General features: G+C 42.4%; 1 protein-coding gene across 8 annotated transcripts in view; it reads right to left on the bottom strand.

The window, feature by feature from the left end:
* The window catches only part of CELF2 (CUGBP Elav-like family member 2), a 507,218-nt gene that overhangs the window by 300,195 nt on the left and 194,151 nt on the right, over positions 1-12,872 (bottom strand). For 3 of the 8 annotated variants that reach the window (XM_059404074.1, XM_059404073.1, XM_059404075.1), the window contains exon 1: positions 7,732-7,815. The exons of 1 other annotated variant lie outside the window; for it this stretch is intronic. In XM_059404074.1, the coding sequence (XP_059260057.1) occupies positions 7,732-7,784 (53 nt within the window). In that variant the 5' untranslated portion in view covers positions 7,785-7,815. Of the gene's footprint in view, positions 1-7,731; positions 7,883-8,137; positions 8,158-12,872 lie in introns of those variants that run through there. 4 more of the 8 variants (XM_059404071.1, XM_059404072.1, XM_059404086.1 and 1 more) reach the window with 3 other exon arrangements.

Raw genomic sequence — 12,872 nt, 5'->3', positions numbered from 1 at the left:
GTGGGTCTGTCAGACCCAGAGCCCAGCCAGCTCATCACTTCTCTCTCCACCTTGGTCTTCCCCTTGCCTTTCTCCATGATACCAGCGCTGCCTACTTTTTAGCTTCCTCTCTCAGATGGCAGCCAGACAATGCCAGAAGCTTCCCCCTACAGCTGCATGTCTGGGGAGGCAGGTGACTATCTCAGTGAAGGGAGTTGCGGTTGGTTGCTTGATCTGCATGTTTGCCTCGCCTTGACCAGAGCTGGTTTCTGAACTGGGAACAGCTGTCTTGGAGTGAGCCAGGGGATTTCTTTCCAGACATGACCAGAGGGCAGGAGGGGGTGGATGCAAGTCTGTGTGTCCCATGAAGTGAGGACACAGGGCATGAACGTGGAGAAGAGTGAAGAAACAGTGGGCAGAGGAAAAAGGTCTAGTGTGTTGCTCTGCACACGAAGGCACTCAGTGAAAACCTCTGGAGGAATGTTCCATTGGCTTCCGGAAGATCCCGAGATGGGTCGGACCACACCAGGTACCCTTATCTGGTGCCAGGCTGGCGGCAGGAACAAAATTTATACCCATCAGCATGAGGCGTTTAATTCTCTGGCAATGTGCCCTCCAACATCCCCCCTCCCAACCCCTATAAAAGATTGTCCCCGATTGGCCACAAGTTCTCATCTTACTGTCATGTGTTGTTCCATAAAAAAGGAGAAATTTCTGCCTGATGAAATGCAACAGCTGAGCCCAACAGCTGGGTGGGTACAGCAGTGGGGCAGACATGAGGTCCACAGAGAGAGAGAGAGAGAGAGAGAGAGAGCAGCAACAGGTGGCGGGGTGGGGGGCGCGGGGACAAGGAAATGCAAGTTTGAGACCTTGGGGTGGGGCTTTCTGAGGCAGATCTTGGCAACCGTCCAGACCTCAGCTGGAGAGGCAGCCCCAGAGGTACGGCAGCCCCATGTGCCAGAACGTCTCTCTCTTTTTTTTCCTAAACAAATACATCTGGAAGAAGAATGAAGACAAAGAGGGCAAAATCTCGGGTTTCTGTAAAACAAAACACAAGAATCCGCTTTGCCCACAATGGTGATGGGTCGCCATCACAGAGCCTTGGTTACCAGGACCGGAAACCACCTGATAGGGTGTGTGCAGGTCACATTCTTGAAGACAAATGCTACTTTCCAACTGAGTGGAAAAGGTGAGAAGATTGAGGAACCAAACCTGTTTGATTCTGCATCTGATTCTGTCAAAGAGTTGATGATGGACACGGGGAACGCGTCCTTTGAGGTACTGATTCATCAGCTAGACCTCTGTCATGGGCATGGCCAGCGTTTCCTCGTAGGGACAAATGGCCGAAAAATCAAAGTCCACCATGATCCTCAAATAAAAGGTGCAATGTGTTAACCTAATTATTACTACAGCAATTACATAACAAAGCTATTAAAATGACATGTAGGTTGAAAATACATTAAGGTTTTGAGTACAGGAAATTTATTTTTTCCCTATAATATGGTTCAAATCTCTAGCCATTTTTAGCTTATGATAGAAGTTTTTGAAAATCCCAGATGACTCTTTATTTAAATTTGCTTTTGATTCTAATTCCCCTAAAGTCCATTAGGGGCAAATATATTTTTTTTCCTTCTGCTTAAAAGAACTACCCTAAGTCTTCCTGAACAGGTGACTTAGCTATCTTCCCAAGCTAAGTGGAACGTGTCCTATCCTATCTTATCTCCACTGCTGAGTGTAAACCTTTATGTTACCCCATAGTTCAATCTCAAGATGCTTTGGAGGCTAATAGGTACATTTGTTCTATTTTGTAGGAATATGGCAAGGTTAGGGAGCAGGAGAGGTGTGAAAGACTTTGGGTCTGGGGAGCAAAGCGGAGGGGGTTAAGGATCTTGCTTTGCTTTAATAACAGGACAGTTATCCTTCTCACTCATTCCTACTGCACAGGCCAGTTCAACGCCCAGTCCTCTGCCTCAAACCCTGAGACCTTTCTACTTGCTATGCTTCCTCCGTTTGATGACTGTTGTGAGTTTCTAGATGTCTGGAAGTATGTCTCAGATTGACTTCAATATATACTTGTGCCGTGATTGGTTATGATTGCGATCGGACAGGTTTTGGCCCCTCTGAGGGACCAAAAGTTACATTTCAACTTCATAATGTTTCAAAATTCTCTCTTTTTTCCTGCCAACGCCTATTCCCACTGTAGAGCTTAAGGCCCGAGGAAAGCAAGGCAAAGCATGCTTGAATTCAAAGACCTCATGAACTAGAAGGCAGATGAGTGAGGACAGAAGGGGAGTCATTAGAAGCCAGAAGCAAACACCACTGCGAGTTTTCCTTTCGTGTTCATTATTTTTTTCTTACGGTACCACTTCCTCGGCAAAACCCTGAGGCACGTGCAAGTCAAAGGCTGTGGTGCAAATGTAGCACGAGAGGAAGAGATGACTTTAAAGTGTCAGATATCCAACAGTTATGCTTTCAGTTTAGCAGTGAAGGAGTCTGGCTGAGTCCTGAGTTCAAGTCCATCCCTTACAGGCTGTGGGCCTGCAGAACCATCACTCTACCTTTCTCTGTCTCAGTTTTTCATCTTTAAAACGATGGAAACAGGGCGCCTGGGTGGCTCAGTGGGTTAAGCCGCTGCCTTTGGCTCAGGTCATGATCTCAGGGTCCTGGGATCGAGTCCCACATCGGGCTCTCTGCTCAGCGGGAAGCCTGCTTCCTCCTCTCTCTCTCTGCCTACTTGTGATCTCTCTCTGTCAAATAAATAAATAAAATCTTAAAAAAAAAAATAAAATGATGGAAACATGTCTACCTGTCACTCTCGGATGTTTGTGAGGATTAACATATAAAATTTTTAAAACCCACCCAATGTAGTGCCAGGCATAGACTGTTAATAAATTTTGGTTTTATTCCTTACTTCCAATCATAATCTCCCCCATACCACCCAATCCCACTCAACCCAATCTTTGTTTCAACCTGGAACTGGCAGGTAGAAAGGAAAAGAGAAAGCCAGTTCTAATCCTATTGTTCTGACAGTATTAAAGTTCCACTGATACCTTCCATTTTGAGGGCCAACAGCCTAAACCAGAGGGAAGGGGAAGCTTGTGGTTTACAGAGAGCCGGCCCTGAGCATCCTGGAGATTGAGGGGAGCTCTCTATCCCTTTCCATCGGGTCAGTTTCCAAAGAGAGGGTCCAAATGAATCCTAATTGCTGGAACATACCACGCCTCTTACCACCGACTCTGGGAGTTTTCATTTCCAGAGACGTTTCCTGAATCACATCTGAATGAACGGGTAAGCCAGTTCACAGAGTCCAAAAGCGATTTTTTTTTTTTTTTAACCCATTGCGGCTGCAACCTTTCTCAAGAGAGGGATTAAAAAAGCCAGGTATATCATTGCTACAACTTTCAATCTCAAGTCCTCCTAAGTTTGTCAAGCTGAATGATTTTCTGTGGGAGATCCTAGTTTTTATTGTTCTCGGAGGGCATCCTAGTAAGTTGTGTCTTACAAGCTCCAGTGATTCACCCTGATCCCAAGCAGCCAGTCGCGGGTGGATACTTGGAATGGGCTGAGGTAACAGCCCAAGCCGCCCTGGTAATACATGTCATTCCGGGCTGGTGTCATCTCCTCCCCACAGACGCCATTTCCTGTTAACCGTGATGGTCTTGACATATAAGAAAATGCGCTGAGATCAGTCACCGCCAGAGAAAAAAGCGACAGAGCCGCGAAACATACCTGTGCGTGATAATCCCTAATGACATTGCATGGAACAGAAGGTTGGGTGTGGGAACAAAGGGTACCTCATCCCAAATTAGGGTTAACAAGCACTTTTCAGAGTTGAGTGGAGGTTCACACACACACACACACACACACACACACACTCTTACGTGTATGCCTAGCTTCCGTGTCACTCCCATCTCTGTAGACTGCTACCATGTGATTGGAAAGGTGCTGCGGCCCCTGGACACCTCATTTCAGTTCTTAATGGGCAACACATTAAATCCTCACATATGCTTTCCTTCCTCTGACACCCTCTCCCCAATGTCAGTTAAGAAAATGCCATGAACTTCGGTCCTCTCCAAACCACTGCGTTGGTCTTACCTTACCAGAACAAAAGTCACGGTGAGTTCAGAAAAACTCCCAAAGCCAATAACCATCGGAGAAGCAACAGTTTTAGGGAGGGGGGAAACCCGCCCCTCTCCACCAACGCCCCCAGGAATTTCCAAAGTGTGGAAAGAAATGCAGTGACGGCTGACAAAGGCGAACCAAGGCATTCCTGCGCCACAGAATGGACCATAACTTTCTCCTGCTGGAAAAGGTTCAGAGAAACGCTACGGGGCTGGGAACGTGCCCATGAATGAACTGCGTCTTGTTAATGACTTTATAGACCTCGCCATTCGAGAAATGAAGTTGGGCATTTCTTATTTCCCCACTGCCACAGTTACACCAGCTCAGGGGATGGTTTTCGTCTATAAATTCTGGCCCCTTAAGCCCAGAACCACCATCTCCACACAACCCTCCTCCTTCTGCACTTTACCTGTCCTGGGCGTTTCCAGGGCGGAGCGCAATGAACTTTCCATCAGTCACATTTTCACCTAATTAACCCCCCTGATGACAATAATTGGTATTGAATCATTCCGTGAATGACTTCCTAGGTATTCACGCACAATCTGCACTTGCCATCAAGTTCAAGGTAAGAATATTAATCAAATGCTCTTTGTTTTTCAGCCCCAAAGGGGTATTTTTGCAATAGCACACACTCCTATTTTAAAAAAGAAAAAAAAAATGTGAGGTTTCATCTGAACAAATAAAAGAGCATTAATACGCGGAGCTTACAGATCTCGGTCTGTGTTCGTCCGAACACAGCTGTGTGAGTATTCCCAAGGCTCGTGTGTGAAGGGACTCTGGGCACAATCGTTACTCTATTGAAAGAAGCCATTTTCCCAGTTTGAATCTTTTGCTATTCCTTTCCTGCAAGTCGAGGCTTAGAATTAAAATTTACTTTGACATTTGTTTAGGTCACTGTGGGGGGGATCATCCCACGTGGAGGCTAATGGCAGGATACAGATTACATATCTTCTTACTGCTGTGCAATTAGATGCAAACAAGTTTGCCAACTTCAGGCCTCATACTGTCCCCATGAGGCTAAAGGAAAAGATACCCGCAAGCTGGACACAGGAATGGGGGTCCCCAAACTCCGAAAGCTGGTGATTGATCAAACCACAGGTGAAGCAAAGTGAGAAAGGATCTCCCTTGTTCTCGGACCTAATTATGACCACCCAGGGATTAAAGTGAATGAATCACGGGTAAATAATTGTAATAGAGTCAAAAAATTCAACATGGAGGCTTCCAAGTTATTTCCTTATTTCAGTGTGCTACCGACAAGCAGCTAGGGAGCACAGAGGACTACTTTTCTCCCAAACCACAAAAAATTGCTTTGCAGCCTTTGTTTGGAATAAAAATTTCCCATGAAAGCAGAATTGAGGGGTGCTGGTAACAGTGGGCTTCAGATATAAAGCTTCGCCAATTACCTTTTATGAGCTCATCCTAAAAGCAATTATTGGCATACCCGATGGAATGAGCAGTCCAGATCCCATCGGAAGTAAGAGAACATATTAAGTATGCATTTAAAATCCACTCTATTCCCAATGGATAACTTTTGAAATTTTATTCTACTACAAATACCTTTTGGGTCCGCCCAGGCTCTGAATATACTGGCAACAGAAAATTTACACTTGAGAATGCAATTTATTTAGCCTGAAACATTAGTTTTAATAGTTCTGAATTAGATATTTCATAACATTTCACCTTAAGTTAAAAAAAATTAAAATGAATGTCCAAACTCTAAAAAATAGCTAATATTCCCTAACTGTTGTTTTTTATGCGGAATGCTTTTTGCTCCTTATTTACTGAGAGCATCCCTAACTTGAACCACAGTACAATTCAAGAGGAAATATTTGTAACTAAATATTAAAAAAAAATTTTTTTTGCCCTTTAAGATGATTCCCTTTTGTGTTTAAAAGTTAGGTCCTTAATCTTCCTTTGTACATTTATGAATATTTTTCAGTATTTTGCTGTGGCACGAACAACCAATTAAGCCAGACACTCAAGTGTTAGATAAGAGAAATTCTTTAAAGAAACCAACCTTAGTAAGATGATTTTCATGTAAATCAACGGCCACTGAGAATTCTAGGACCAGTTCCTTTACATTAAGCATGAGAGTAAAATGGTTTCAATATTTGAGAAGTTTGAAACAGATTTTCCCCATTTCCTCTTTTTGAACTGTTTTCACCTTAGAAACCAGTGCTTCTTTTATAAAATCAAGATTTCTTTAGACATGAGAAATGTTTGCTGTGCATAAAAATGCATTTGATGAGCACATAACCATATATCAACAATCAATTTGTTCCACAGAGACCTTGAACTTAATAACTTAAATAGGTTATGGAACAATAGTTTATGACCAATATTCTAAGGGCAAAAGTTCTCACGTGTCCTTGAATTTCCAAACCATCTATCTACCTGGATGCCAATAGAGGAAAAGAGAGGCTAGAAATGACAATTTACTTAAATATCAAAAATATGTCCCTTAACTTCTCTTTCCTGCTATGTTCCGGGAGTCCACCAAACAAGCAAATTTAAAATCCTCCAGCATTAAACACTGTAGAGGCATGTCTGGTAACAAGGTATTTGCCAGAATGATAATGGTATTACAAGCAGTCTCAATCAATACATTGCCTTCTGTAGTTAACAGAGAGGTAAGCAATAAATCTCTAACTTAATCCAACCAACATCGCTGCAAAATGCAAAAAGCTCTATCAATGGTAGATATTAAATTTTTTTAAAAGCACAAAACCACAAACAAGCCGCTCTAAAAGCTCTTCATTCTGTAGAGTCTATACAAACAAGATTAAAGCAGATAAAAAGGGTGTTGAGAAAGAAAAAAAAAAAGCCCCAGGCATGCATTAAGCTAGTTTGACAGCTCCATTGTTCAACCGGTCCCATTGTCAGACCCAAAGATGTATTCAGTGCTACAATGTCTGCTAGCAAATAAACAAAAGACTACATTTTTCAAAGCAGGATGCCAATTCCATCATAATTCTTTCTCTGCTTCCCAAAAGGTCAGTGGTGGCTCATTCTTGGTATGTGATCGAACCCTAACACAGAAGCAGGAGACAAATATTTGCTTTCAATACATAGGGACCCAGGACGCCATGCATGAACAGAGGTCTTTAAACAGGTACACATTTTGGCAAACAGGATAAACTGATCCAAACCTGGTCACAGAGAAGGACTATTTAGGTAGGCTAAGTCCAGATTAGAGCCGTATTGGGAACGCAAGTCTAATATGGAGTCTCCTTAGCTCCTTTTTCGGTGATTATTCCATGCAGAGTGCATGATAATGAGAGGCTTAGACATTGCAAAGGAAAAGACACACCAAGAGCCAGATTCAGAGCCTTTAAAATTATCCGCTGGCCACTCACAAATAGCAGGGAACAAATTCATGATATGCTTTCAAAAGGCAACGCGTGCAAATATAACTCGCACTGGGCAGTCCTTTCCCTTTCTCTCGCTGGCTCCCATTCTCCCAGTCCTTGGTCTCGATTTCGTTTCCCTCTCTCTCTCTCTCTCTCTCTCTCGATTCTTTTTTCCCCCTCTAAGATAAGGAAGCTACTTGATGCCGAGCGTGATTATTGTCTCAGCCGGCTCTAGAAACTAGAAAAGCACACATTAAAAACAAAGGACACAACAACATACCTTAAAAGCAGCTCCTCATTTCTCATAGTAACAGCGGATTTGGGACAGCGCATGCTTTCTACACTGATACACTGATAGTCTCAACAAAAGCTGGTTCAGAAGTACGCTCAAACATCAATGCCACAGTAGCGGTTCACTAATGCGCGCTTTCTCTCTCTCTCTCTCTCTCTCTCTTTCCCCACTCTCCTCTCTAGTCAAATTCTGAATGGTGGAGCAAAGGGGCTCCTGCAGATTCACTAAGTAGAAATAATCCTCCCTGACAAGTTATGTTGTCTAGGCATATTTTTACATGAATACACTGTGCTGCCTATAGGGGTCTTGTCTGCATTCACCCAAACCTGCCTGGTGTTCGTTCTCCTACTTACCAGCTTCAAAAATGGGAAAGAAAAAGAAGTAACTCATTTACCTTTTGCTTATACATATCCTAGCCAAGCCAATGCCACATTTTCTTCCGGCTAGCAACTGCGATCCGTAAGCATCACAGAAGACTACCGGAGGATTTGGATAGGTCAGTGTGCTAAAAAGGATTTTTGCTTCTCTTTTCTGGGACACTGAATTCACAGTTGGGTTCATCTGTTCCCTGCCTCTTGTCCTCAGGAAGAGTGACAAGGTCAAGACCCTGAGCCCCACCCTGGGTCAGGGATGCAGAAGACAAAGATTGGGGGACTGGGAAATATTTTAACTCTGTGCGCTCCAGAGCTCAAGCAGATCAGAGTTCACCTGAAGCAGGGCGTTGAAAGGAGGCAGGCGAGATTGTTTGGTCATATTGAAGTCCTAGTTGACACCGGAGCCTCCTCCTCAAAAGACCAATTAAATGGTCTTTTCCAAAGTAAGAAAAATCCGCTTCCCTGCTACATTATACCCAACGGGCTTAGCAGATACAGTCGGCCAGGGAAATACCCATTATACTTCTGTTTATTGGAATTAGAAGAATTTCATGCAGATTAGCCAAGCAAAACAGCAGGCTAAACACAGAGAGAAAAGACGAGATGCTGTGATCGGAACGGTCAGTTGTCTGAAAGTGCAAACCAGGGCATCAGCGCTCTGTGCTTGCAGGAAGCCAAGATTGCTCTCAGTTGGGTGGCACTGAGCAGGGAACAGCCTGGAACACGGCTGGATCACCGAACGCTGGATTCTTCACTCCCAGGCTCAAAGGAGGTCGCTGTCCTGCATTAGCAGAAGCAGCACCTCGTAATCATCTGGAGTCACAACGCCCATGGGAATAACAGTGGGGTGGGGAAAATAACGGTGCACTCTGACTCTCTCCTATTTGAGGATCTGGAATGCAACCCAGTATCTTGCTAGATCTGTGACCTCTGAACTTAGTCTTGGCCCACAGCCAGGGAAAGGGAGATGTTCTGGAAGGTGCTGAGAGTTCTTCAGTCGACTGGACAATAATCTCGCATAGTTTATCAAGGCACTGAGGACAATATGCAGCGGTGACCGACAGCAGTCCCCATCCCTGTCTCCATGATGAATAACTCGACAAAGGTCAAACAATGAAATAATGTGTGTCCCTAAAACTTCGTATTTTCACATTTCCCTCCTTCATTATAGCACCTGGAAGTTATGCAAAAATGAATTACCCTTGCCAGTGAAAGATTTTATATAAACCCCAAGATGTTCCTTAGAAGCCAGATAAGCATCAAATAAATGAGCATGGACCCAGAGAGAGCTTGGAGGGGGAGAAGGAGTGGGAGCCATTCCTCTAGTGACTCACGGAGGCAGAAATCACTTAGTGTGGCTCTCTCTGACCCCCGTTCTTAAATGGACGGCAACAAATATGAATTTGTTTAAAGCCCCTGAAGATCCTGTAATGAAACTGGGTATGTCCTGTAGGGGAAAATATTTTTCATTTTTATTTTTGGGGGGGGGGGGGGGAGAGAGAGTAAGAGAGCGAGTGGGAGGAGGGGCAGAGGGAGAGGGAGAGAGAAAATCTCAAGCAGGATCCAAAACGGGGTGGAGCCCAAAGCCAGCGGGATCTCCCAACTCTGAGATCCTGACCTGAGCCACAATCAAGAGTCCCCGCCCTTAACTGACTGAGCCACCCAGGCGCCCCCTGTCGGTGGGAATATTAACAAAAAGAGGAAGGCCATGGTTTTGTCTATTAGAAAAAGGGAAAATTGTTTCGGCTCGGGTCATGATCCCAGGGTCGGGGAATCGAGTCCCGCATCGGGCTCTCTGCTCCGCGGGGAGCCTGCTTCCTCCTCTCTCTCTCTGCCTGCCTCTCTGCCTACTTGTGATCTCTGTCTGTCAAATAAATAAATAAAATCTTAAAAAAAAAAAAAAAGAAAAAGGGAAAATTGTGCCGCTCAGACACAAAGCTCTTTTCTTAATATTTCCATAAATTTCTTTAAAAATTTTTATAAAAACAATTTTTGGGGGGTATGAATGACCTATAATACTAGTTTCAGGTGTACAACATAATGACTTAATGTTTGCATGTACTGAAAAAGGATGATCACAGCAAGTTTAGCTATTATCTGTTAACATATACAGCTACAAAATTTCTTTTCTGTTTATGAGAACTTTTAAGATTTATTCTCTTAGCTCCTTTTTTTTATTTCTTTTAAAATTTTTATTTATTTATTTATTTTTTGGGTGACAGACAGAGATCACAAGCAGGCAGAGGTGCAGGCAGAGAGAGAAAAGGAAGCAGGCTCCCCGCGGAGCAGACAGCCCCATGTAGGGCTCGATCCCAGGACTCTGGGATAATGACCTGAGCCGAAGGCAGAGGCTTTAACCCACTGAGCCACCCAGGTGTCCCTTTTTAAATTATTTATTTATTTATGTGTTTACTTGTCTCTTAGCAACTTTTAAATATGCAATACAGTATTATTAACTACATTAACTACATTCACCATGTTGTACATGAAGCCAACATGATTTATTTGATAACTAGAAGTTTGTACCTTTTGGCTCTCTTCACCAACTTTGTCCACGTTCCCCTCTATTCTCTGTATTTATGGGTTCAGATTGTTTTCTAAATTCCACAGATAAGTGAAATCGCATGGTATTTGTCGCCTCTCTGACTCACTATACTTAGCATAATGCCCTTGAGGTCCATCCATGTTGCTGCAAATGGCAAAATTTCATTGTTTTTAATGGCTGAGTAATATTCCTGTGTGTGTGTGTGTGTGTGTGTGTGTGTACATGTGTTCTTTATCCACTCATCCATTGATGGACACTAAGATTGTCGCCATCTCTTGGATTTTGTGCATAATGCTGCAATGAACATGGGGGTGCATATATCTTTTTGAGCTCGTGTTTTCATTTTCTTTGGATAAATACCCAGAAGTGGAATTGCTGGATCATGTGACAGTTCTATTTTTTTTTCTTTTTTTGAGCAACATCTATATTGCTTTCCTCAATGCCTGCACCGATTTACTTTCCACCAACAGTGCACCAGGGTTCTCTTTTCTCTGTATCTTCTCCAACACTTGTTATTTATTATCTTTTTTGATCATAGTCAATCTGACAGGTATGAAGTGATATCTCATTACAGTCTTGATTTGCATTTCTCTGGTGATTTTTGATGTTCAGCATCCTTTCCTAGACCCATTGGTCTTCTGTGCATCTTCTGTGCATCTTCTGTGTTTCTTCTGTGTGTCTCCTGTGTGTCTTCTATATGTTTTCTTTGGAAAAATGTCATGTTGAGTTTTTTTGTTTTGTTTTGTATTTTTTTTGTTGTTGTTTTGTTTTGTTTTTACTATAGATTTGTAGAAGTTCTTTTTATATTTTGGATATTGACCCCTTATCAGATATATGATTTGCAAACATTTTCTCCTATTCAGTACTGTGCTTTTTCATTTGGTTGATGGTTCCTTTGCTGTATAGAAACTTTTTCCTTTGATGCAGTTCCACTTACTGACTTTTGCTTCTTTTGCCTTTGCTTTTGGTGTCAGATCCAAAAAAAAAAAAAAATCATTAGCAAGACAAACGTCAATGAATTTATTGCCTACACTTTCTTCTAGGAGTTTTATGGTTTCAGGTTTTATATTCCAGTATTAATTCATCTTGAATTAATTTTTGGGTCTGGTATAAAGCAGTCCAGTTTCATGCCTTTGCACGCGGTTGTTGTGTTTTTCCAGCAACATTTATGGAAGGGATTGCGTTCCTCATTGTATATTCTCGGTTCCTTTGTCATCAATAAATCAGTCATATCAGTGTGGGTTTATTATTGGCTTCTCTGTTCTTTTTTTTTTTTTAATATTTTATTTATTTATTTGACACAGAGAGAGAGAGAGAGAGAGAGAGAGTACAAGCAGAGGGAGTGCCATGGAGAGGGAGAAGCAGGCTCTTGCTGAGCAGGGAACCCAATGCGGGGCCCGATCCCAGGTCCCTGGCATCATGACCTGAACCGAAGGCAGATGCTTAACTGAGCCACCCAGGTGACCCAAGGTTCTCTGTTTTGTTCCACTGATCTATTTGTCTGTTTTTAGGACAATACCATATTGTTTTGATTACTATAGCTTTGTAAATAGTTTGTAAATAGTGATGTTTCCAGCTTTGTACTTCTTTCTCAAAATTGCTTGGTTTATTTGGTGTCTTATCTGGTTACATATAAATTTCAGGACTGTTTGTTCTACTTCTGTGAAAAATGCCACTGAACTTTTTATAAGGATTTCATTGAATCTGTAGATTTGGGGGGGGGGTAGTTTGGACATTTTTACGGTACTAATTCTTCCAATCCATGAACATGGGCCATCTTTTCCATTTATTTATGTCTTTTTCAATTTTATCATTGTCTGATAGTTTTCAGTATATAGCTCTTTCAGTTCTTTGGTTAAATTTATTCTTGGTAATTTATTCATTTTGGGGCAATTGTAAATGAAATTGTTTTCTTAATTTCTCTTTCAGATAGTTCATTGTTAGTATATGAAAACACAACAGATTCCTGTATATTGATTTTGTATCCTACTACTTTACTGAGTTCATTCATTAGTTCTAACAAAATGTTTGGTGAACTCTTGTGTTTTCCTTATATAATATAATTCATCCACAAATAATGACAGTCTTATGTCTTCCTTTCCATTTTGGATGCCTTTTATTTCTTTTCTCTTGCCTAATTGCTCTGGCTAGGACTTCCCATACTATGTTGAATGGAAGTGGTGAGAGTGGGTATCCTTGTCTTGTTTCTG

Source organism: Mustela nigripes, chromosome 6, assembly GCF_022355385.1.
Source record: "Mustela nigripes isolate SB6536 chromosome 6, MUSNIG.SB6536, whole genome shotgun sequence".
Classification (NCBI taxonomy): Eukaryota; Metazoa; Chordata; class Mammalia; order Carnivora; family Mustelidae; genus Mustela; species Mustela nigripes.
The sequence above is the reverse complement of the archived record's forward strand: the minus strand, read 5'-3'. Positions and strand labels throughout refer to the sequence as shown.